The following is a 26,342-nucleotide window of genomic DNA, read 5'->3' on the forward strand; positions in this document are numbered from 1 at the left end:
ACGACATTTACAATAATGTATTTTTTTGTGTTTGGTGGCACAAATCATCTCTTCGAGGAAAGATCATGCAAGGCCTCCATAAAAGTCTGTCAATCAACAACAACATGCACTGTGCGTACTACATAATCAGAATCCCCAATGGTATGAGACTGGAGACGGATTTAGAAAACCTCTGATAAATGTGAATATCCTAATGCTGTTTCAATCTATATTTCCATTGGAAATGGACAAATATATACTGTAAGTTGGGAAAAACACTATTATAATGATTCCACGGTGTACTTTCCAAGATCACAGTGAACTACAGTTGTTTAACTTGGTCCAGATCCTCAAAAACATGAAACATACAAAATAGTGCAGGTAGATAAGGCTTCAATAAAAACCTGATGTTAATATACATCCAAATTATATAAATCCATGTCAGTCTCTGAACAAGAGGATATATTTTACATAACCTGATCAAACATGCACCTCTTTCAGTATGCAGTATAACCATAAATGCCTCAAATGATGATATCCAATCTTCTCAGCCTCAAGGCTAACATGATATTTCAATTATAGTGAAGTCATCTAAATGGGGGGCCTACTGTCTTCATTATTGAAAATGAAAATGCTGACAACCAGTGTGACCATGAAACGAAATGGTGCACTTTGAGGCTGTGTGGCGGAGAGTGATGCGGTCGCTGGAGATGGGGGGGTGTGAGCAGGTGGGTCTAGGCAGGGGTGATGTTGTGGATGTTTGTGTGCGTCTGTGTGTTGTCGTTTGTATGTGGATGTTTTCTATTGTTAAAAATTCAATTAAAAAAAAATGTGTACCCCCCCCAAAAAAAAAAAATTCTGTGAGAACATATGATTATGTACGAGGCGTAATAACTGATGTAGAACTACACAGTTAATTTACTTTTCATCATCAAATAAAAAAATATGTTGTTATCGTCAGTCTGGAATTAGAAACACGAGAGGACTTTTACTGACAACATATTTCCTATCACAGAAACTGATTCAGTCATACATTAAGAAATGTATCTGGCCATAATAGAGAACAGCAATGATTTACAACGAAATGCATCTTAGTTTGCATGATGGATTGTTTCAAAGGTCAAAACTAGAAACTTTTGACAACAAACAGAATCCAGCAAAAATGTGCATATGAAATGGTGTACCTTGTTAATGTGTTTACAAGTATGTTTTATAAGTATGTTTAGCGATTAAATCATTTTAAGAAAACATCCAGAGAAACAACTCATTTCAATCTGACAGAATACAGTAGATCCACAGTTACTGTGGCTCTACATTAAACTAGTTAGCTAGTTATACAGAAGGATGGCTTTTGGAATGAGACCAATTCCTTCCCCTAGCTCTCTACGCAAATGTAAAATGAACACCATCACAGGTCTTTATAACTTAAGTTTGATTATAGTTCAGTTTTAAATGACCAGCCATATTTTAACAGAGATTATAACTATGGAAAATAAATAGCAACCTCAAATTGATGGTTATTATGAAGACAAATTATTATTATTTTTTTTTAATGTAAAAAACAACAACAAACACCTTGTAAATTTTACAACCCAAACCGTCGGAACTTTTTTTGAGTTCGCTGAACATAATCGGTAAAAAAAATGTTGAGGTGAATAAATACGCCTTTGACTTCTGTAACAACATGAGAGAAGAAATGCTTTGTAGTTCTGAAACAAATACATAGAAAATGCACATTTTATAGTAAGTAATGACCAAACACAAAAATGTTACATTTATAATATGTACAAATTATATAAACATCAATCTGCTTAAAAATGCTATAAAAATACACCATGACATAAGTACATTAAATACAAACGAATCAGCCAACAAAATAAGAAAATCAAGGCAATTGGAGCTGAGGTGCATACACTGCATTAACACAGAGCTACTACGACAAGTGTACAGTACCAAATATCCTTATTAACACTAAGAAATAAAATAAACATTTGCCAAGTGACCATAAGGTAGAACAATATTGATCTATTCAATTCAAATCGTTTGGTGATGAGAAGTGTTACGTAAAAAATTCCCCACTTTCGTGGATCGTTTTATCCCATTACACTGCATTATGGGTGGACAAATCAATCAATCAATCAAACATAAAAAATCAACAGCAGTACTATAAACAAATAAAACCGTCATCAAAATAATGACATTTTTTTTTGGTAGCCTTAAAGACAGCTGGCCTACGGATCAGAGTGTTAATACCCTTTTGAAATCCACTGAGTCATTGTGATCCGTACGGTTGAAACGCTCACGCTGCTTTTATAGACACAGAGAGATACAGCTCCATCGGAGAGTATAATAATACAATTACCAAGGCAGTCAATTACCCAAGCTCCTGTCCTAAAACCTGGGAGCACAATTCTCTACATAACCATTTCAACATTCAGTCTAGGTGGATTGCAAGTGCAACACAACCTGGGGGAAAAATGAAACAGAAGAACCATCTCTTCCAAGTGTTCCGACACAAAACATACGCTTTTGGGGGGGCAGTGCAATAATCAAGTCCACTGGTCACAAGCATCTCACATGGTGGACCTGACGAATCTCTCATCTGGTAGAACTCCAACCAACTCCCTAGCAGGAGAATACAACACTGGCTCCCTTTTGACCGTCTTCTCTGGTGAGTTTCCTTTTTTAGCTAAAGTAGGTTTGGCACGGGGTTAGGTGATAGGGAAGTGGTGCTGGAGGTCAGGGAGCAGAGTCACACGGCTGTCTCCTGGTCCTCTCTCTGGATCATCTGGTAGTGCTGCCGGTTCTCCAGGTAGGCTGCCAGCTCTGCATCCTTGGCCTTCTCTGCACGATGCTTTGGTGTGTCACCCTGCAGCACAAGAGAGGCAACTTGCTCAACATGAAAGACTGCAATGAAGAACCCAACTTTAATTAAGGCAGCATCTATTTCTCCTGAGGTCTAAACATTAAGCCGCAGAGTCAAAGATCAGTCTGCAATTATTTTTGAGTTGTAGGAATCATTTGTATTCAGATTTCATCATGGTTTAGATTTAATATTTCCAGTTATCAACAGTGAATATTCACCAAATGTCGGTGTGCAAAAGCAAATCTAGAATGTTTTTAGACTCAATAAAGGTGTTCTGATTCATTCAAGAGCTCCTGTACCATTTAAGATTGCACAAAATCAATTATTTCTAAGTGCTTGTTTTTTTAAGAACAGACCCCAACCAAACTCACAAGAGAGAAATAAGAGAGAAGAGAACATGGCGAGAGGGTGAGACAAAAAGACAGGAAAAGTAATTGCTAAGATATGCTGACATCTCAAGGCCAAGAGTGAATGTATTGCGAGTGAGAAAGACTGACAGGCAGAAAGGGTGGCAGGATGAAGAGACGGCGGAGAGGAAAGAAAGCTAGGCTGAACTGCATCCCAAGGCCACAGGGTGTGAATCAGACTTGCCCCAAATCCTGCAAGATTACATTTTTCATCATTGCTTGTTACTCACTGCTAGCTCACTGAGGGCAGAGAGAGAGAGAGGGGGGGGTGTACAGGCTAGAGGGAGGTTGCTGAGTTGCTGAATGTCATGGGAATGTTTCATTTCGAGGAGAGCTACAGTACCAGAGTACATTCAATGCATGATAGAACTGACTGGCCAGGACTACACTCCCCCCTGGGGACACCTCAAGCATTCTGCCAGTTGCTTACAGTATGAGAGACACTACATTGCAGACACACCACTTGGCAGTGAGATTTTGTATAAGAAAATTCTTCAAGCCTTGACATGAAAATCAAGAAATCTTAAATGTGGTAAAGTCTGAGCCTTCCAGGACCTGAAATCTGAGATAAAAACCATCTGTGGGGTCTTCAGAAGGAGGATGCTTGTGAAATACTGTAGTATAAAATGTAAGCGTTATGCTCCAACTGCTTTCCACACACTGAAACAAATGTATCCAGTTGGCCATCTCTGCAGGAGAGGGTAAACACATAAGACATTTTTATGATGGAGCCACTTGGAGGTAAGTACTTTAATGGACTTTGCAGGCATCTGGAAAGTTTGGTTCAGAGGGCACCACTGTAATGCTCCCTCACCCGGTGTATAATTAGCTTGTCATAAGAAAGACGAGCTAATTTTCCTTCTGGATGATGATTAGGCCATTCGATACCCACCACTTATTCATTTTAGTCATTTAGCAGACGCTCTTATCCAGAGCGACTTACAAGAGCAATTAGGGTTAAGTACATTGCTCAAGGGCACAACGGCAGATTTTTCACCTAGTCGGGTCAGGGACTTGAACCAGCGACCTTTCGGACCCAACGCTCTTAACCGCTAGGCTACCTGCCGCCTTATCCACTGTATAAAACCCTTCTCAGGGGTAACCTAAGCATCAACTTGGTTTATTTTGGCCAAATAAAGAGTAAAGCAAATGAGGGAAGAGGGAGCGTTGCTCTCACCTGTAAGTCGGTCTTCATGAGGGATGCCCCTGCCTCTACCAGGTAGTGACAGATAGTCCTCTGACACAGTGACGCTGCTTTGTGCAACACTGTCTCCCCACTGAGACCGAGAGAGAGAAAGACAGACAGAGTAGATCCAATGAGTGTAACTTTCTATTTAAAAAACGTTAACTAGATACATCACAGAGAATATGTGTAAAATGAGCATTTCAAAATCCATGTCTTAAACTTACTTTTCTTTTTCTGTTACATCCAGGATATCTGTGGGTGCTGTTTTTGGTAGGGGGCAGGGGGGGGAGAGAGACATTTCAAAGCATGTCCCTAAACCAATTACAATGCTCCAAGGTACTACTTTTATAAAGTAGCAAAAAGCTGGTGCAGGAGGAATTTGACAGAAAACATTTCCCTTTTCAAATATTGGAATGTATCATTCGTTGTTGAGCCAGAAAGACTCCATAAATGTCATCAAGCGTACACAGAGTGAGATGTATCTGCGCTGTGGCTTGTCTTAAACAATGCTCATGACCCTGAAATATATGGCGTTCCACACCTGGAACATAATTCTACTTTTATAAAACATAGAGCCTACCGTTCTGGGTTAACTTCTGACACATAGTTGATATTTGAGGGTCACAGACTCACTTTGGGAAATACCCCCGAATGATTCAGTATTGTGAGGGGGATGTCCTACCCACAGACTTAAATAGAACACATAAATATGTATTGCCTTGTCCCTACCATTGTCCAGGATGTATTTGACAGTGTCCTTGCTACCAGTGTCCACAGCATAGTGGAGCAGGGTGCATCCTGAGGGGTCCTGCAGTGACAGGTCGGCTCCCAGTTTGTGCAGCTCCTTCAGCTGGGAGAAGAGGGCACATTGTTATGACTGGAGGCGTGGGGAAAGTGACTGCATGTCTAGAGGAATGGGGGAATAGAGTGCATTTTTATTCATTGCCGACTAGAGAAATGCTTACCCTGAGGTAAAGTTATGACAGAAGTGATCATCATTCCCTTGTCGACTGTATCAATTAGTGAGCCTACATTCACTTTACAGTATGTAGACCTATATGCAGTGAGCAAATCCACTGGCCACTGTGGCTGCCACTCACCTTCAGATGGTCCTTGCTCTTCACACATTCAATCAACACTTCTGGTGATACTGTAAGTAATGAGAAATATGTGTACAGTAAGAAGGTAGCGATATGAGAGGAGGCTATAGATTCAGTAGTCATAACAGCAGCAGACCATAATACATGACAGTGTCCATTGGGGAAAGATCTGAGCAGAGTGCCAGTGTTCATTAATAGTTCTTTACGGGGCACTTGCTCGTTTGGTTTTAGTACTATCTGTACTATACATCTTATGTAAGACTGACAGTCTTGGGAAAGGAACCTCAAACTGAATTGACGAGCAAAAACATCATTCTATTTACTCAGCTAACATGGGTAGTAATGAGAGCAACATGCAGGTTGCTGCTTTCAGTAGAAACCCAGTATTTAAACACTGGATCATGAAACGTTTTAAATTAAAACAGATAATCACATTAGCGCCTGTTGAGTTCTTGGGTTCAGTCTCAATATGGCAAATCCTTGTTCAAAGCACCAAAATGCCCTTTGTAGATTATTTACCCTAATCCACCCATCTGCATGTTTTCCGCCAAGGCAGGAAAACAGTCAACTCAAAATTCCCCACAGCATTCTCCCAAATCTCAGTTAGCCAGCTCTGCAAGTCAAACAGTTGCTACCACGACGTCTGCGTCTGAAGATATGCTCTAGAATCCTGCTGTCAGAGTTGAACAACCAGAATTAGAAAGGGGCTGCTACTGGAAATATATATGTATATATATTTTTTTAAAGAAAACAACTCGAGAGATGCCAAGTCAGGTCTTGAGAATATATCCCGACTGGGCTCACGCCAGAATCTTTGAGAGATGGACTTGAACGCTAATGTGTCGTGTGAATTGTAATAACCCTTCCCTGCAGCACTCTAGTTCAAATGCCGTGAAATGCATATCTTAAGTGGCAAGAATTTTTTTGTTTGTTGGGGGGGGGTAAAACCCTTTGCATGATGGCAGGTGAACTTGCGGGGGCATGTTCAAGACGTTTTTAGCCACCTCTTGAATCCAGCTCAAAAAACCACCAGGCTCTAATCGTTCGACATCGGCATTATTCATAGTGAAACTTAATTCTGACAGGAATTAGCTGGCAGTGGATATCAGTTTCTTAAACCTTGATTTTTCAAAACATCAAGCACGAGAGCAAAACAGTTGTGGGCACCGATTGGCCCACATCCACTTGCTGCCAAGTTAACTGCGTCAATTTATAATCACCTAGTGTTAACAATTCAAAGTGTGTTTGTTTTACCTTTGTCTGTATTGCACAGTGAATTCTTCTCCGACCTGGGGGAGATCGAGAACAGGACACAATTAAAGGGATATAAAACAAACAGTTAACTTCTCAGTCTACAAAACAAATGCATGTAAAGCCCATCTCTCTGCACCCCTTGGGTTTTCATAGCAAACATCCATGATAGGAAAAAAACTAAAACAAACCAAATCCACAAAACAAAATGAAATGTCCCAAAAAAAAGACTTACTTCGGGTGCCTGGATTTGGTGTTGGTTCAGAGGAGAGTTGGTGGGGTTAATTATACAGTCCCTTGATGTGCTCTGTTTTTCCAGGCGTCCCTTGCCTGCCAACTAGCCCAAGGTAAAAGATTCTAATATGTGTGTTTGCAGCCAAAAGAGCTCCCCCTCCCTCTCCTCCATTCTGTTTCAGCCAAACTCACACACGCACACACACACACACACAGAGCTGTGTCAGTAAGGCAGTGTGAGTGGACGGAGAGGCAGCTCTTAGGCCTCCCTGCTGTCACTCCGGGTTATGTTACTGTCTGATCCTGGCTGGGCTGTCTGTTTGCCGGAAGCCAAATCCCCCACACACTAATCCACTGAGAACTGACACAAGACTGTAACATCAAACGCACACAAGCAGGAACAGTGAAGCCGAGACTGACTGTCTGAGGAGCAGGCCCTGTACTGACCAGACAGATTATTCTACGGACTTCCTGGTCAACCCCACCTCTCTCAGGCTGGCCTAAAGATTGGTTCTTCATCTTTGTTATTAGCACAGAGCAGAAGCGGTAAACAATAATTGGTATGAAAGGTGTGAATATATAAAGAACATTAGAGGGTCAGAGACCATTGATATCGTCAGTGATATTGTTAACAAACATGCCCCCATAAAGAAAATGAGAATGAAAAACAAGTTCAGCCCCTGGTTCGACAGTGATCTTACAGAGTTCCATGCACATGCATACTCATGCTGACTGGCTCTCATTCAGGCAAATGAGAAAAAAGTGCACTCAGGCTATCTGGAAGGCCAAAGTTAGTTACTTTAAAGAGCAGTTTTCTCTCTCAGTGGGTCTAACTCCAAGACGTTCTTGAAAACGGTTAAAGACCTGGAGAATAAACCCTCCTTCTCAAAGCTGCCCATGGCCCTTAAAGTTGAAGTGGTTGTTACTGACAAGAAACACATGGCTGAGCTTTTTAATCACCACTTCATTAAGTCAGGATTCCTATTTGACTCAGCCATGCCTCCTTGCCCGTCCAACATTTACTCATCTCCCACCGCTTCTAATGCAAGAAGCCAAAATGCTATTCCCTCTTTTTCCCCTGCCCCGCTACAAAGTTTCTCCCTGCAGGCGGTCACTGAGTCTGAGGTGCTAAAGGAGCTCCTTAAAAGTTGAACCCCAAAAAACATCTGGGTCAGATGGTTTAGACCCTTTCTTCTTAAGGTTGCTGCCCCTATAATCGCCAAGCCTATCTCTGACCTTTTTAACCTGACTCTCCTCTCTGGGGAGGTTCCCATTGCTTAGATGGCAGCCACGGTTTGTCCTTTATTTAAAGGGGGAGATCAAGCTGATCCTAACTGTTACAGGCCTATTTCTAGTTTGCCCTGTTTATCAAAAGTGTTGGAAAAACTTGGCAATAATCAACTGACTGGCTTTCTTGATATTTATAGTATTCTCTCTGGTATGCAATCTGGTTTCCGCTGAGGTTATGGATGTGTCACTGCAACCTTAAAAGGTTCTCAATGATGTCATCATTGCCCTTGATTTTAAGCAATGTTGTGCTGCTATTTTTATTTACTTGGCCAAAGCTTTTGACCATTCCATTCTTGTGGGCCAGCTAAGGAGTATTGGTGTCTCTGAGGGGTCTTTGGCCTAGTTTGCTAACTACCTCTCTCAAAGAGTGCAGTGTATAATGTCCGAACATCTGCTGTCTCAGCCACTGTCTGTCACCAAGCGTGTACCCCAAGGCTCAATCCTAGGCCCCACGCTCTTCTCAATTTACATCAACAACATAGCTCAGGCAGTAGGAAGTGCTCTCATCCATTTATATGCAGATTATACAGTCTTACACTCTTTCTTAGTGTCCAACAAGCTTTCTCTGCCTTGTTCTGAACACCTCCAAAACAAAGGTCATGTGGTTTGGTAAGAATAATGCCCCTCTCCCTACAGGTGTGATTACTACCTCTGAGGGTTTAGAGCTTGAGGTAGTCACCTTATACAAGTACTTGGGAGTATGGCTAGACAGTACACCGTCCTTCTCTCAGCACATATCAAAGCTGCTGGCGAAGGTTACATCTAGACTTGGTTTCCTTTATTGTAATCACTCCTCTTTCACCCCAGCTGCCAAACAAACCCTGATTCCTATGACCATCCTACCCATGCTAGATTATGGAGATGTTATTTATAGATCGACAGGTAAGGGTGATCTCAAGCGGCTAGATGTTCTTTACCATTCGACCATCAGATTTGCCAACAATGCTCCTTATAGGAAACATCACTGCACTCTATACTCCTCTGTAAACTGGTAATCTCTGTATACCCGTCGCAAGACCCACTGGTTGATTCTTATATATAAAACCCTCTTAGGCCTCACTCCCTCCTATCTGAGATATCTACTGCGGCTCTCATCCTCCACATACAACACCCGTTCTGCCAGTCACATTCCGGTAAAGGTCCCCAAAGCACACACCTACCCTTTTCACTCGTCTTTTCAGTGCGCTGCCGCTTAGCGACTGGAACGAGCTGCAACAAACACTCAAACTTGACAGTTTTATCTCAATTTCTTCATTCAAAGACTCCATCATGGACACTCTTCCTGACAGTTGTGGCTGCTTTGCTTGTTGTCTCAACCTTCTTTCCCTTTGTGCTGTTGTCTGTGCCCAATAATGTTTGTACCATATTTTGTGCTGCTACCATGTTGTGTAGCTGCCATGTTGTGTTGCTACCATGTTGTCGTCATGTGTTGCTACTATGCTAGGTTGTTGTCTTAGGTCTCTCTTTGTGTAGTGTTGTCTCCCTTGTTGTGATGTGTTTTGTTCTATATTTGTATTGTATTTATTTTTAATCCCATCCCCATCCCTGCAGGAGGCCTTTTGCCTTTTGGTAGGCTGTCATTGTAAATAATAATTTGTTCTTAACTGACTTGCCTAGTTAAATAAAGATAAAATAAATAAAATAAATTGTATTCATTGAGAATAAAAAGCCCTGCCTAAATAGATACTATAATGGTCATGAAGATGTTGTACCACTTGCTCTGAGTGGCCATCTACCAGGATTAATGGCTAAACAAGCATTTAGTAAAACCATTTCTATATTAAAAGATTAAGAGATTTTGGTGAATAAATAAAGCATTATTACAATCTTACAAAACAAACCCCATCTTGATTTTCAGGTGGAATACTGCTGTATTTGTACTAGTTTGATTTGGGAAAATGGTAGTGAATTAGAAGGAAAATCTTCATCAGACAGAGTATACTCTTTTAGAAACCGTCTGAAACTTCCTGTTCCTGGAAAGCTACCCACGTGGAAAGCTACCCTGTTCCTGGAAAGCTACCCTCCCAAACCCAGTTGTAACTAACCTGATTCAGGTGATCAACCAGCTAATTATTAGAATCAGGTGCGTTGGATTAGGGTTGGAGTGAAAACCTACAGGACTGTAGCTCTCCAGGAACAGAGTTGGAGAGACCTGGTCTAATCGTTTGGAAAACTTGATCAGTACAATCGCCTGGACTTGGAAAACAATACAATTAGACGCAACAGAGCAGATGCTTGCTGTGCAAAGCAACACATTCTGATCATGGTAAATCTTAGTAGAAAATAATCCCTGTAACAAGTCTTTCCCCAAGGTCTGGGAGTCCTATATGTCTGTGGGTTACTAATGGGCCTGCTTTCCCCTGTTAGAGGTCATTAAACCACACAGAGCCCACAGTCTCTCTCATCAGCCCAGGAGTCTCTCACAACTACCCAGTCTGTCTCCAGCCACCCCTCACTACAGTCTCACTCTCTAGATAAAACTTTGATCAAAGACGTTGAGCGTCTTGTCAAAGTTCCATATTTAAAATTCTTGACAAAATGCGGCTGGCTTCGTGTCAGCTGTTTTCTAGCACACGTCATTGGTAGGGCTGGGAATTTTCCCCCATCACTAGTCATTAGGCTGGTTGACTGTGGAGGAGGCAGACGCTAGCAAGAAAAAGTGGTAGCTATGGGTCCAGTGTTCATAAGCTGAGGGGATCATAGAGTAAGCTCCTCATGAAGGCAACAGCTACTGGGCCACATTCGATGAAAGAGAGAGCGCCAGCCATGTGGTATTTACAGTTGAAGTTGGAAGGTTACATACACTTAGGTTGGAGTCATTAAAACTCATTTTTCAAACACTCCACAAATTTCCTGTTAACAAACTATAGTTTTGGGAAGTCGTTTAGGACATCTACTTTGTGCATGACACAAGTAATTTTTCCAACAATGATTTACAGACAGATTATTTCACTTATTATTCACTATATCACAATTCCAGTGGGTCGGAAGTTTACATACACTAAGTTGACTGTGCCTTTAAACAGCTTGTAAAATTCCAGAAAATTATGTCATGGCTTTAGAAGCTTCTGATGGGCTAATTGACATAATTTGAGTCAATTGGAGGTGTACCTGTGGATGTATTTCAAGGCCTACCTTCAAACTCAGTGCCTCTTTGCTTGACATCATGGGAAAATCAAACAAAATCAGCCAAGAACCCAGAAAAAAATTGTAGACCTCCACAAGTCTGGTTCATCCTTGGGAGAAATTTCCAAACGCCTGAAGGTACCACGTTCATCCATACAAACAATAGTGCGCAAGTATTAACACCATGGGACCACACAGCCGTCATACAGCTCAGGAAGTTCTGTCTCCTAGAGATTAACGTAATTTGGTGCGAAAAGTGCAAATCAATCCCAGAACAACAGCAACGGACCTTGTGAAGATGCTGGAGGAAACAGGTACTAAAGTATCTGTATCCACAGTAAAACAAGTCCTATATCGACATAACCTGAAAGGCTGCTCAGCAAGGGAGAAGCCACTGCTCCAAAACCGCCATAAAAAAAGCCAGACTACGGTTTGCAACTGCACATGGGGACAAAGATCATACTTTTTGGAGAAATGTCCTCTGGTCTGATGAAACAAAAATAGAACTGTTTGGCCATAATGACCATCGTTATGTTTGGAGGAAAAAGGGGGAGGCTTGCAAGCCGAAGAACGCCATCCCAACCGTGAAGCACAGGGCTGGAAGCACATGTTGAGGGGGTGCCTTGCTGCAGGAGGGACTGGTGCACTTCACAAAATAGATGCCATTATGAGGGAGGAAAATTATGTGGATATATTGAAGCAACATCACAAGACATCAGTCAGGAAGTTGAAGCTTAGTCACAAATGGGTCTTCCAAATGGACAATGACCCCAAGCATACTTCCAAAGTTGTGGCAAAATGGTGTAAGGACAACAAAGTCAAGGTATTGGAGTAGCCATCACAAAGCCCTGACCTCAATCCCATAGAAAATTTGTGGGCAAGAACTGAAAAAGTGTGTGCGAGCAAGGAGGCCTTACAAACCTGGTCAGTTACACCAGCTCTGTCAGGAGGAATGGCCCACAATTCACCCAACTTATTGTGGAAAGCTTGTGGAAGGCTACCCAAAACATTGGACCCAAGTTAAACAATTTAAAGGCAATGCTACAAAATACTAATTGAGTGTATGTAAACTTCTGACTCACTGGGAATGTGATGAAAGAAATAAAAGCTGAAATAAATCATTCTCTCTACTATTATTCTGACATTTCACATTCTTAAAATAAAGTGGTGATCCTGATTGACCTAAGACAGGGAATTTTTACTCTGATTAAATGTCAGGAATTGTGAAAAACTGAGTTGAAATGTATTTGGCTAAGGTGTATGTAAACTTCCGACTTCAACTGTATATGTAGGCCGTGTATTGTGTGTGATACAGTTCCTGAAAAAGAACCATGCAAGTAAGATATATCTTAAGAGGAAAGTGTGCTTTGATTTACTAAAGCCGTTCAGTTTCACCCACACTTCATGAAAATGTAATGAGTACTCCAGTCTTACATTACATCAAACTGCATTATCAGTTCCTTTACAGTTCCTGTGACAAACAGAACACTCTCAGGGTTGAAAAAAATAATATATGTTGGTATGGAAACAAGAGAAGCAGACTAAAGTTAAGAAAAAGTGATCACAATCGGGCAAAGCATATGTTCAAGCCCTGGGATCCTAGCAGCAATTTCCTTTGAGAGTGGGAACAAAATATGCAGCTAAGATGTGTTGGGCAACATCAAGCCCCAAACCACTGGCCTAACCTCTGTCGCTAATGGATTGTCAGTGTGAGGGAGATCCAGGGCAGATTACACACAGTTTACGCAAATATCTGCTTCACCTCATAATTAGAGGAGCCTAGCCTCTACAGTCCAGACACACACATCTCCACCAACCAGACAGTTGTTCTCCAATCACAGGGAGAAGGACTTCAGAAGCTTTTATGTGTGCCCTTCTACAGTAGAACTAATGCCTAGGCATTAGCTCTGGGAATAAACATCAGTCTTCAGGTCTCAGGCAAGGTTACTCATTATGTGATCTCACCCCTCCCCCCCTTCCTCCTCCACCTCTCCACAATGACCCCAGCAGCTGATAGATATCAACTGATCTGCGTCATAGAATCAAGGTTGCCTGCATGACCATAGACAATGTTAATCAATTGAGCTAAAACAACAGGATTGCCCATAAAGTTACAAGCTGCAAGATTCACTGCTGTTGAACGGTCATTTCAATGAATTATATTCTGTTCCAAGCAAAGTGGCAGGGCTTCAGCTCGGCAGAAAAACAGACTCCAGAATGTGGTTTTAAAAATGGGGATAATCTTTTCTTATTAGGAAGTGAAAAGCAAGCCTGCTGGATGCTTAGAAGCCAAAGCTGGTAACAATTTGTCATCCCGGAGATCGTTAATGCAAACAGTCTGTACATTCCTGTGTAAGTGCGAAAAGACGGTCTGTCTCAGAATAAGGTATACTAGGCAATTACCTGGTGGTTCGGTTCAGCACATAGATCTTTCGAAACACAAACACTGAGTCAACAATGGTATGGGGTTCCATCTTTTCTTACCATCGTTAATTTAACAACGTTTCAGAATGTTTGAGCTCCCTACAGTATTTATTGAGATGGTAAATACAAGGTTTCCATCATACTGTACACATGTATTGATTGTGATGCCCTGAGAAGCTTACATTTTAGAGTTTGAGCCCATCTACATGGAGCTGCTGTCCAAATCAACATGATTACATTTTAGAGTTTGAGCCCATCTACGTGGCGCTGCTGTCCAAATCACATTACATCTTCTGTCATTAACGTCTACTATCTATGCAGTCAAAACACACTCTGCAAATAACAAGCTCCTTTTTTAGTAGGAACATGCATTACACACAGATGAGCGCTGTCATTACAAAATACAGTGAATAAAGAACATAAAATGTGACATCTTATAACGCCACCTTAGTGGATGTTACATGTTCATTTAAGCGGATTTGTTGAACCAAACCTGAGAGGAAAAGCTGACAGTGATTTTCTTTCTATCAAGGCTCAAATAACCTCTCTTCAAAGACTAGCTGATTACTGTCTAATTACCCATTCAATATAAAAACAAATCCCTTGCTAGCATCCTAAGCATTTTACCCGGACATCAAGAAAAAAGAAAAGCTTCAAATCTCAAATGAATTACGACATTGGAAATAATTATAATTGCACGACAGGGAAGCATTACACAGGGAAAAATCTGGCAAGGAAAAAAACTACAAAATGCATTAATCAGTCTGTTTGGCAGATCACTGAAGTGACAAGCAAAACTTAAATTCGGAGTAATTTCATGCGGCTCCTGTTTGGAGTGGCTTTGCGGTGCTGCACACATGACAGCGTTCAGAAGATGCAACTTCTCATTAGTCATCTCAGTGGACATGGAGAGGATCCATCATGCAAATTTGCCTCCAGACGAGACTCAATCAACAGTGAATTAGCGTCGCTGACAAACAAGAGTGGCAGAAACAATGACACATAATTCATTATAAAATCAAATGTGAGGATGTGCCAAATATGAATACTCTAAGGTAGTCTCTCTCGCGCTCTCTCAGCGGTCCAAATGGAGCTATTTGTATGTAAACGATGGGATGGGGCACGGTGACAGCGAGCGGGAGCACATGGGCCTGTTTGTGCCATATGGTTCCATCAGCAGCTGAATGCAATCCCACATTCTCATAAGCATCCTGCCAAGCTGGGAGGTGAATATGATACTATTGTAAGGACAATGTTACCATGACACAACATAAAAAATAAAAAAAATATCCCTCCGAAATTCAGTTTCAAAGATCTGATTCTCTCTCTTCACTGGGATGCTACTGGACAACATGCCACGTCTGGCACATTGCGTGGAGGTGTGTGCTACTTTGTCGACTCCAGACCAAGGAACTAGTAAGCAGAAACGTTGCTAGGTAAATACATTCTTGTGTGACAGAGAGTGCAAAGGGCAGAATTGAGAAAGTGACTTAGGGCAGAATTGAGAAAGTGACTTAGGGCAGAATTGAGAAAGTGACTTAGGGCAGAATTGAGAAAGTGACTTAGGGCAGAATTGAGAAAGTGACTTGGTGAAGAGAAAGAAAGTGAATGTGTTGAAAGGGGGCTTTGATCTCACCTCAATGTTGGGTTGATCTCAGCTGCAGTAGTGTTAGTCCGATGGATACATCCGGCCCTTTACGACAACAGCAAACAAATGGACGGACCAAAAAAAACAACAACAACAACAGATGAGCACATTTATGATAAATCATAAATGTGTAAACACGCAAGATAAACAATAGAAACAGAAACAACTGGAAAGCCTCTACAAACAAAACCTCATAACCCGAGAGCGGGTTATTGACATTGAGATGGTTTGGTTGAGTTTGAAGTTCATCAGCTGTAAAAAAAAAAATATATATATTTTTTTAAATGTTGAAAATACGACTTGCAGTACGCAAAACTTACAGTGAAGTGCACTTTCACTCAAAGGAATAGCAGTGCTTCACCCCTTGTGACTGTATTGCATTTTCACAGCCCACTGCGGCCCCGGCACAAAGACCATGACGGAGCTATAGGTACAGCAATGGAGCGCAGCTAGCCAACCCTGTTTTATTTTAAGTTATTTTCTCATTTTACCTTCATTGTGCCATGGCAAAATGGGCTCCAGTGCCTGTATTGTATGTGGTGATGAGCGGCCGTGGAGCCTCACGGTCCCTGTTATTGGTGTGGCCACAATATCAAAGAGCAGCCTAACGTCTTTATATTTCATGGCAGATTCGATTTGGAAGGGCGAGTCTGTGGCGGATGCTGTTATACTCTGTGTCATTTTCCCTCCTCTCTGGCTCCAATAAGGGAGGTAATATAAACAAAGCACAATCAGCACTGAAAACAAGCCCTACAAACCATTCTCAGTTCAAACACGTAATAAGAACGAATGATATTATTGAAAGCAAAAATAAAAAAATGTTGTTTTGATGTGTTTGCCCATGAAAAAACACACACACACACACAAAAAACTGCATTTCACTGCTTGTCATCTCAGTTTCATGAGACAAAAGGAAGTGAACCATAACACTTTTCTGAAATGACGGACCATGACAAATACGTACAACTCCACCGTGAAGAATGCATTTCCCTTGCAAAAACTAGAATGGAACGGTGCTTTGTTGACCCCGTGACACTGCAGACTATTTCATGGAACAATTCCTGGCCAAAGTAGATTTGTACACCTGCAAGGAGCCATACTCTTAACAGTGTCACAGGCAAGACCCTTTCCTAATGTCAGACCCCTTTCCTACTCAGTCCAGGCGAGCGTGACAGGAAAGGGGATGGAGGCTACACCAGTTCTGTCCGATAATGAGTGTTGGCTAAACCTCCCCCAGCCTCAATCTACTCCTGAGCATATCTCACCCTGCCAGGGATATGGCCAAAGCTTAAAACAGTCTGGCACTGCCGGACCTACACACAGTGGAAGTTAAACACAGTGTTTAAAGCCCTCTTACAATAGCACAGTGTGAGGCTAGTATGGCTGACTGCATTGTATGTTAAGTAGCATCAAAGATCGAAGTGTGTTACAACAACGAAATGAAAGCTGTAATATGTGATTTGGGAGATTGGCGGGTTGCCTCAATCCGGGCACCACTCCTGCGTTTTAGCCTCGCTCCTCACCTGGTGAGGGCAGGCTTACTGGACCTGAGAGAGTCGTTGTGTGCCAGTGACTCCATCACTGAGCTGTCGCTGGATATTCGCTTCCTCTGAGTGGTCTTCTGAAGCTCCATGATCCTGAGAGAGAGAGAGAAGGGGGAGAGAGAGAGAAATAGAGAGAGAGAGATAGACAGAAAAGAGAGAGAGAGAGAGAGCGAGAGCGAGAGAGAGAGATGCAGTATGTGTAAGAAATGATGAGGTTTGAGATGGCCTAGAAGGTATCACACGTTGTATACATTACATTACAGAAAGTAGTGAGTACTGTATCTATTCCCGCTGGGTCCTGAAGCGGAGGTAAACATTTAAGCCTTTTCTTGTCATTATAATAAAGCAAGTTTACATCAGAGGTGGGCACTGTATATATAAAGAATAAAGTGTGTTTACATTGCTGGGGGGGGGTCTAGTGCAAGTACAAAAAGCCACACACTGTACAGATGAACCCACTTGGAAGATAGAAACCAGAACATTTCAACCATTGGGAGCAGAGTGCATAAAGCAAGAGAGAGAACTTGTGTATGTGAGACAGAATTATAGAATGATGGGGGGTCTAAAGAACGAATAAGAAGGTTCGCGATGGAAGATAGGAGAAATCTTAAAAATGGTAAAAAGTTGCAGTTAAAAGACACTAATATGCAATATAAATGTTCCTGTCATCCAGCACCTACAGTACTCGCTTTGAAGCTTGTTTTCCTCCAATAAAGGCAAAAGAGAGTGTAAAAATGATAAAATGGTGTTAAATTGTTAATACAACCAATAATAGATAACAACAACATTCTACTTTGATTGAATGTCTTTTTATATTCCATTCGAACGGAAGAGCTGCAACAAAAGAGCAGAAGTGCTGTGTGGATCATTATTTAAACGCTTGGGGTCTTGTTGTGGAGCGTAATGATCCGAATCATGCTGTGGTGCTGGGTCTGTCTGTCTACCACCGACCCGCTCCATCTCTCCCACATTCGTCACATTAGTATGTCTGACTTCCAACCAGGACCAGAGGCAAGTGGAACAAAGAGCATACACCTGGCATACAGGAAACGTGTCTGCAATGCTAAAAGAACATGCAAAATCTTTTGGAATATAGGAGTAGGGATGTTGTTTAGATCAATTAGGGAAAGTAGTGATGCTTTTGCACGGGGAAAAGTTGAAGGGCAGGACTTGAACCAGGGAAGCGCGGAGCCTAGAAAATGTAGAGATTCTCAGGAGTGAACAGTCTGCACTTGTGTCCTAACCGAGATGTGCACAGCTGCATACACATTGTCTGTTCAAATCGGATTGGTGATTTATGAAATATTGATCATATGAGAAACAAAGATGATGAAAGCCTCTGACATCCCATTAATAAGACTGTTTTCCAAAGATCCCAAGCTGATATCTTTAACTAATAAAGAAAGATCCACAGCAGGACTACTTTGTATTTCCAGGACTACGGAAGTACCAAAACAAAGCCTTACAAAACCGCAGCTATTCACTGTGACAGAGGAAGAGCACTGAACACAGGAAATTACGATATTATTCGAGAGCATCATGACTCGTGAATGTGTGTTTATTGATCTAACTGCTCTTACTATAGATCTGACCCTGACATAGACCTCACCGATCTCCCAAACCCTAAACCTAACCTAGGCTAACCCCCATGCTCAGCCGGCCACTTCCCCATGTCTCGTTTAGAGCCCAACCCACTCTCTGGCTGCCTGCTCATGGAGATAAAAACATTATTGAAAAGAGTTAAACAGCTACGACACAAAAAAAAATCAAATCAAATCAAATGTATTTATATAGCCCTTCGTACATCAGCTGATATCTCAAAGTGCTGTACAAAAACCCAGCCTAAAACCCCAAACAGCAAGCAATGCAGGTGTAGAAGCACGGTGGCTAGGAAAAACTCCCTTGAAAGAACCCACAGACATCTTTATGGAGACAAATCCTGCTTTGACAAGAGCGTCAAATGCAAAATGGATAATCAGATTGGGAGTGAGCAACTCCCACCCTCAATCTCAGTTGTGATGTTCGATTGTGGGTTTGTGTGATTTTGAAATAGAATCTTGATTCTAAGGAAGGTGGGAGTGAAACATAAGCAGTGAGGCAGATTGGTACTGTATTCATTCCCATTTAAGATGGAACGCTGGGTTTTTGCTCATCACCTCCCACATTCATCCTCCTCCACCTATTCCAACCCACACAATCAAATTTGCATTTGAAAAAAAAATGGCCCTGGAAAGACACACATGGCTGCAAGAAGTATATATTTTCAAAAGATCCAAGTGTTATATGTTTGAGGAAAATAAAGCAACACAGTACACACTTTATTGTTGAACTGCGTTCTGCCGGTGTAAACCGTAATTTTCCATGAGCTTGAACGTGTTCCACCCAAAAAGATCTTGGACTTAGTGTATTGATCAGTCTAGAGGCATATATCAAGAACACAGAAATCCCTGCTACATCCAAGTGAAATGCAAAGGAACCTTGCATGGCTATACGGGGAGATACGTCCATGGGCAGGTAAACCATCTTTGGGAGGACAGGGTAAGTTAAGAAGGAGGAGGAAAGGAGAGGTGAACAGGAAGGAAGGACAGATCGATACCTCTTCCTGACAGGAAAGGGGAAGCCGGAGTGAGAGGAGAAGAAGTGGGATTTCTTGTGTCTGACGGCCATGGCCTCGCTGTCTGAGTGTGGGCTGGTGGGACTGACGGTAAGAGGAAAGGGTACAGAGAGGAAGAGGAGTGGATGAAGGAAAGTAGGGCAGAAGGAAGGGCAGATGGGAGGATGGAGAGAGAATAGGAACAATTCCGGGATGTTTTACTTTAATAATATGCCCCCCCCAAAAAACAAAACACTTAAAAAAATATATTATACATTTAAACTGATCTGTGATTAGGGAAAGGAGGACAAAGAAGCCGAGGATCTTCAGAGCCAGTAGCAGGAATAGTTAAAAAATGGTACAAGATCAGTTCAGCAAATTAATTGGTTCTGAGAAAAATGATGTTTATGCTAGTATGCAAATAATGTAACAGTTAGGATGCGCATCGTCTTAAATTTCCTTTGATGATTTGATACATAACCAAGAGACTAAGGTGGCATTCATCTATGACAAATTACATTCAACACAGTGCTACTTCCAAACATCACTGTCCAGGTTTTCCTGTTTAAAGTATTGTAACTACTACTGCAGGACCTGAAGAAGCCCCCAAAACCCCTGGACCAAGGCCCCCCTGCACATCTAAACACATCAACCACAGCCTGTCTTTCGAGACTACAGGGATCCTTTTATTAGGAATTCTATTTCAAGCCCCAGCCAGCAGCATGAGAGAACATGGCAAAAATAACGTGGCCTCTGCTTTGAAAGCATCAAAAGACAGTCTGTAGAAGACGTGCCAATAGACCACAGGGCGAGAAGAGAGGGAGAGAGAGGCTACAATCCCACATGCCCTCAGAGATAGTCCCACTATGTTTGCTTTGGAGGGGTGGGGGGGGACGTGTGGGCCGGGTTAGGATCTGCCTCTGTCATGTTTGAACTCCATGAACCCACACCTCCTCTTCATCAAACTCTCCTTAAATCCCTAAATGGATGGGGGACAGGGGCCCGAGCTAAAGTGTAGAGAAGAGAGACTTCCACTAAGGTGAATTTAACTGTAGAACAGAACTCCACAGAAAAACCCTCTACTGTACAATTAGGTACAACATAAAAAGCAATAAAAGTTGATACGCTAGAATGACAGGGAGAAACGCAAAGGTTTTAAAAGACTGACAGCTTCTAATGCATGTCGGAAATGATTCTATGAAATATTGATGAATGCACAGCAGATATGAAGAGACGGCTTATCACGGCAGTTTATTAACGCTTTAAGACGATTTAACAGGATGGAAAGGTTGAGTTCAAAGGTATTACTCGAGTAACTTGGTTGACTCGTTCTGTGTGCATCACTTGTGTCATTCACAAAAGGCTACAACACGTGCAGGAGATTTGTTGTGGAAAATTACAGGAATATCCACACCTGGCACACAAGACATCCTTTCTTCTGAAAAGATGAACATACAGTCTATAGTGAGGCGGAGAGTCTCTAAAGTTACTCTGTGAATTCAGGTGAGTGTGGCCCTTCTCCTTCCTAGGGTGATTATGAAGATCAGTGGTTAGAACTTAAATGATTCATAGATTTAAAGGGGGGGGGGGTTAATGGGCGGGCATGGCCTCTGCATTCCTCCCTGTCGCCTCAGTAATAATTCAGCAGGGCAAAATCACCACGGCCCCCTAGAGGAGCGTACGGTTTTATCGTGTCATAGGGTTCGCCCAGACACAGATTCAGCCCGCGGTTTACTCTGCCTTTACTTTTGTGTCCTGGACCTGGGGCACTCCAGTCTGATTATTACTCCACTATTTCAGCCTGTCAAAACAGCACTGCTGGAAACCACTTTAAAAACCAGACTGGTTCACAGAAAATGACCTGATATGTATTCACTGTTATAACCCCCAGAAAGCTCCAGTGGAGCTGCCCCCATCCTTTATCCAGTGTTTCTAAAAACATGATCTCCGACAGAAATTCCCATTAGAAGCTGTGAGCAGCAGCTGCATCTCTTACCTGGGTCCCGGTGAGGGGGGAGGAGAAGAGGAGGAGGACGGGAATCCAAACTTGGGAGACGCCTCCGGGAATTCACCAGAAGAATCCACCAGATCAGGCATCCCTGGTGAGGTGCTCACCGTCTCCGTGACGACCAGCTCAGGGTCCAGGATGAAGAGCTCGTCTTGGGATATCTCGGTCACATAGTTTAGGTGTTCCTGTTATGGAGAGAGAAATCATAATCACTTATGTACAGATCATAATGGCCATTGAATATGTTACTTGTTTATTTTGCTTTTGTCATCGGTGTTCCTTTACTCTGCATAGTTAATGTATTCAGTGGTGTAAAGTACTTAAGTAAAAATACTTTAAAGTATTACTTAAGTCATTTTTGGGGGTATCTTTACTATCTCTATTTTTGACAACTTTTACTCCACTAAATTCCTAAAGATGACAATGTACTTTTTACGCACTACATTTTCCCCGACACCCAAAAGTACTCGTTACATTTTGAATGCTTATCAGGGCAGGAAAATGGTCCAATTCATGCACTTATCAAAAGAACATCTCTGGTCATGCCTACTGCCTCTGTTCTGGAGGACTCACTATACACAAATGCTTCATTTGTAAATGATGTGTGAGTGTGTTGGAGTGTGCCCCTGTCTATGATAAAAAAAACAATACAATTATGCCATCTGGTTTGCTTAATATAAGGAATTTCAAATGATTTATACTTAAGTATATTTTAGCAACTACATTTACTTTTGATACTTAAGTATATTTAAAACTAAATAGTTTTAGACTTTTACTCAAGTAGTATTTTACTGGGTGACTCACTTTTACTTGAGTCATTTTCTATGAAGGTATCTTTACTTTTACTCAAGTATGACAATTGGGTACTTTTTCCATCACTGAATGTATTATTATATAAAATGACACACACTCACCTGAGCACGATCAATTCTGTAAAATCGATCTGCAGTTGTGGCTAGAAGGAAAACAAGAAGGAAAAATCTATTTATAAATAGTATGAGATTTATAGAGAGTAAATAATATGAACATAGGCTTGTACACAACCACGCACACACACGCACGTACATGCACGCACACGCATGCAGACACACAGTGTTCTAACGAGGCCAGAGAGGACTGGTAACTGTGCAGGAGCTTAATCAAAGCGTTGACCTGATTAGACCAGCTCCGAAGCGCACCATGCCTTTGCCACATGTTGTTAAATGAAGCAAAAGATGGATAACCTGTATAATAAACAGAACAAGTAAGAGCAAAGGGCCACATAATTGGCCCATTGACTTGGGGACATTACAAGGAGAGTCAAAGGGTTCTGGTAGTGGGTGTAATTCTAGATGTTGGGGGGACTGTACCGAACATCTCACACGGTTGCCTGCCAACTAGTCACAAACAGATTCACAGGAGACGGGATATGATCATATGTCAATGTAATTGTGTGTGCTTCTCAAAGGAAAATCAAATACACTCGTGTGAGACTCATGAGTATGTACAACACTACATCTCAGCGTAGAAACTAAGACAGGGGAAGTAGTGAGTGGGGGGAAAATACATTTTACACGGTTGTGGTCCAGTGATCAAATACTTACTACAGATGATCATTTCCCACCAGTCAGCAGAAATTCCACTAAACTAACTCTGTGTCCCCCCCCAGTCTCGTTCTGTTGGACTGTACCAGTAATTAAGCTTCATGCTGCCATTCTGTCTAAGGGAGTGGAAATGAGCTGTTCTCTAGCCCAGTGGGAGCTGACTCAAAGGGGGTGTGCGCTGGAATTAAGTAGATCTGCCAGGCTTCTTCCCCTACATCTAAGATGCCAAGAAAAAGACTCCTCTGTCCTCCATGGACACTGCAAATTGAACTTCTGCCAGCTTCACTGAGCAAAATAATCCAACTCTTATTGAAAAAAAAAAAAAAAAAGTATGCTTAAGAATATCTCACAGAAAAGCATGACGTTTGCCCAGAAGATTCCTTGAGTTTCTTAAGGTCTTTAAGGGCAGGTCTGTGTACTGCATGTTTTTTCCAGCTTTTCCGACATATCTGGGAAGGCATTTTTTTTTCTTAATCCTTATCAGAATGTATCAAGAAGTATGATGTGGTTCCCCCCCCGTCGTTCTAATTAAATAATCAGTCAAATCAGAATGCAGCTGGAATTCACTTGCTATGCTTCTCATCAAGAATTAGCCACGCTGTTTTGATGAGAGAGAGAAAACAATTATAATTTTTCCACACGAGACCTTTACAACAGTCTTTCTTGGACGGCGCCTTTAAGATCTGGGCTGCTTTATTACCAGTGAATAGAAGCTAATCTGTGCTGATTTCAATGGAGCAGCTATGGGATTTAATTAAGCTTTGAAAAGCTACAGAAAATGTGGCTACAGATTCCAACACCCTCCCTTCTCTACCAACTATCACTAGTGAGTAAGTGAATTAACTTGGCATTCAAGCAATGACACCCTTCAGAGATCAGCTATCATGTCAGTCTGGCGTGACGAGATGGAAGACTGCGAGTTTCACTGCAGGTGGAGTGGCTGATGAGCAGCGCGAGTACATCATATATGTAAACCGGTGTTATGCATATCTATTCCTAGCAACGCACATAACATGTCATTCATAATACTGAAAAAATCTCACTGGAACTGTGGACTGTCAGTGGAATAACTACAGTGGAATGAGTACTACAGATTATTTACAGAAATATTATTAAAAACTGTATGCTTAAGAATATCTCACAGACAAACATGAAGTCTGCCCAGAAGATTCCTTTTCTGCTATGCAACAGAGAACAGAAGCATTCAAAGCAAATCAGTGACATTATTATCAAATTGATTTCTGTATCTTTGCACCAGAGCTGTTGATCTAAATGAATGTTAAGATGGAGCTTGGTTTCATTGAATTGGCAGAGCCTGTTTCACACAGACATACAGCACAGTGGCGTTAAATCATGTTCTGTAGGATCGCTCTACCTATCTTCAATTCTTCTAAAACAAACGTTGAAATGATCCTCAAAACCTCTGTTTTGAACATTAAGAACTCAAATTTATGCTGTGGGTATATTTGTAATGCAAATGTGAATCCTTTATCCTGCCTGAGAACTGCACAGATGCACTAATCGGAAGGTCATAAAATGGCACTGCTCCATCGAATTAAGTCGACCTCGACGAAACATGAAACTCTGTGGCGAACGAAACCAAGAAAACAGTGACTTGTAAGAGACAGATGCTCCCACTTGCAGTGATCAGATGATGTGAAGCGCTCTCGCTTAAACATTGAAGATAGACAGGGGACTAAAAGAGGTGGCACCAAGAGGAACACTACACTACGGAAAGTGTATGGAATAAATAGCAGTGCTCTTTATAAGAAGTGGTACTTACAGTCCAAGAAGCACCACTTTGGCGAAAGCTTCTGCGAGGAAAGGGTCTTTGACTTAGCTCCCTCATCCTCCTGAGAAAGAAAACGGGACCAATGAGATTAGTTCCACAACAGCCTGCTCTTTACACTAAACATAAATGAGACCGGAAGGCCTTGACTCTCGTTTTGTCCAACTTACTGGTCCATTGACAAACAGAGGACTCAAATAATAAAAAACCTTTTCCTGCTGGATGTAGGGCAAGATGTAAAGGCCCTGAGTCTTGTGTTCAGACATAGGCTTTTTGAAATGAAAAGTACTTTTCTGGGCAGTGAGTTCACTGAATGGGCCCAGCATATTAACCCCTCCCCTACTCTTTCATATAGAGTTCCATGAGTTTAGGAGGGCAGGTGTTTCACCCCCCCCATGTGTGCCTCAGTCAGAGAATCCTTGGTCCAAAGACCTACAATTCCTTTGGACACTGTTCTGTGCATTGGCTGAACTCTACTTAATCCAAGCTTTTCCAAAGGTACCATAGTCCAGTGACCTTAGGCAATGAGATACATTGACATAATCCTCTTCAGAACTTGATCTTGAAGGTAAGTCAATGTTTAGAGGAAAATGGGCTGAGGCAAGCCACAAAAAGGACATTTGTCTATTCAATGTTCAGAAAGAGACCTGTTGGAAAGAGACCTGTTGGAATGTGACGACAACAACAGGAGTCATTTCTAGGGCCATGAGTTTCTCCTGACCACATGCCTTGGCCAGGAAAACTCCAGGCCCTAGTTAGAGTTATAGGCTAAAACTAGGGCAGAGAGTTTTTCCTGATCAGTCTAACTGTGGTCAGGAAAAACCTACTACTGATTTCCCATCTAAAGGTAAACTTGACCAGTCCATCTAACTTCCAAAGGGACCAGGAGGATAGCAGTGTACAGAATGTTACGACACATGCACTGAGGAACTATGCTGAAAGACCATGCTTAGCTTAGAGCACAAATACTGGATACCACCTACAAGAAAAGAAAAAAAACACACCCACACACACACAAACAAACCAAAGAAAACCGTGTACACAAGGTAGCCAAATCTAAGAAACGGCAGACTTTTCTGGGTCTCGAACAGGGAACCCAAAAAATGCAACCATCAAAACGAGACAGTATCAACTAGTCCACTAACTTGTCTTGGTCGTAATGCTCTCTTGTATTCAGCAAAAAGTATTACTAACTGCAGTAACATAGCCAAAGCAACCTTAATAGCAGTTTCTTAAACATTGGATGCTTTGCTGCATACAAAAATCAGAAGCAAACATATATTCCTCATTACAATGTCTCTCTTTCATGCACAC

The 26,342-nt window shown here is 41.8% G+C and overlaps 1 protein-coding gene across 19 annotated transcripts in view; it reads right to left on the minus strand.

Annotated features, from left to right (window-relative positions):
* Positions 1-2: 2 nt before the first annotated feature.
* The window catches only part of LOC112249011 (diacylglycerol kinase zeta), a 121,442-nt gene continuing 95,102 nt past the window's right edge, over positions 3-26,342 (minus strand). For 17 of the 19 annotated variants that reach the window (XM_024418580.2, XM_024418577.2, XM_024418578.2 and 14 more), the window contains 12 exons: positions 25,023-25,092; positions 22,571-22,611; positions 21,645-21,841; positions 17,035-17,148; positions 15,500-15,556; positions 7,025-7,033; positions 6,793-6,827; positions 5,539-5,588; positions 5,168-5,288; positions 4,663-4,699; positions 4,430-4,529; positions 3-2,848 (listed from right to left, as the gene is read on the minus strand). In XM_024418580.2, coding sequence (XP_024274348.1) covers positions 2,732-2,848; positions 4,430-4,529; positions 4,663-4,699; positions 5,168-5,288; positions 5,539-5,588; positions 6,793-6,827; positions 7,025-7,033; positions 15,500-15,556; positions 17,035-17,148; positions 21,645-21,841; positions 22,571-22,611; positions 25,023-25,092 — 948 coding nt within the window. In that variant the 3' untranslated portion in view covers positions 3-2,731. Of the gene's footprint in view, positions 2,849-4,429; positions 4,530-4,662; positions 4,700-5,167; positions 5,289-5,538; positions 5,589-6,792; positions 6,828-7,024; positions 7,034-15,499; positions 15,588-17,034; positions 17,149-21,644; positions 21,842-22,570; positions 22,612-25,022; positions 25,093-26,342 lie in introns of those variants that run through there. The other 2 variants (XM_024418566.2, XR_002953298.2) reach the window with 2 other exon arrangements.

The sequence above is a fragment of the Oncorhynchus tshawytscha genome, linkage group LG04 (genome assembly GCF_018296145.1).
Source record: "Oncorhynchus tshawytscha isolate Ot180627B linkage group LG04, Otsh_v2.0, whole genome shotgun sequence".
Classification (NCBI taxonomy): Eukaryota; Metazoa; Chordata; class Actinopteri; order Salmoniformes; family Salmonidae; genus Oncorhynchus; species Oncorhynchus tshawytscha.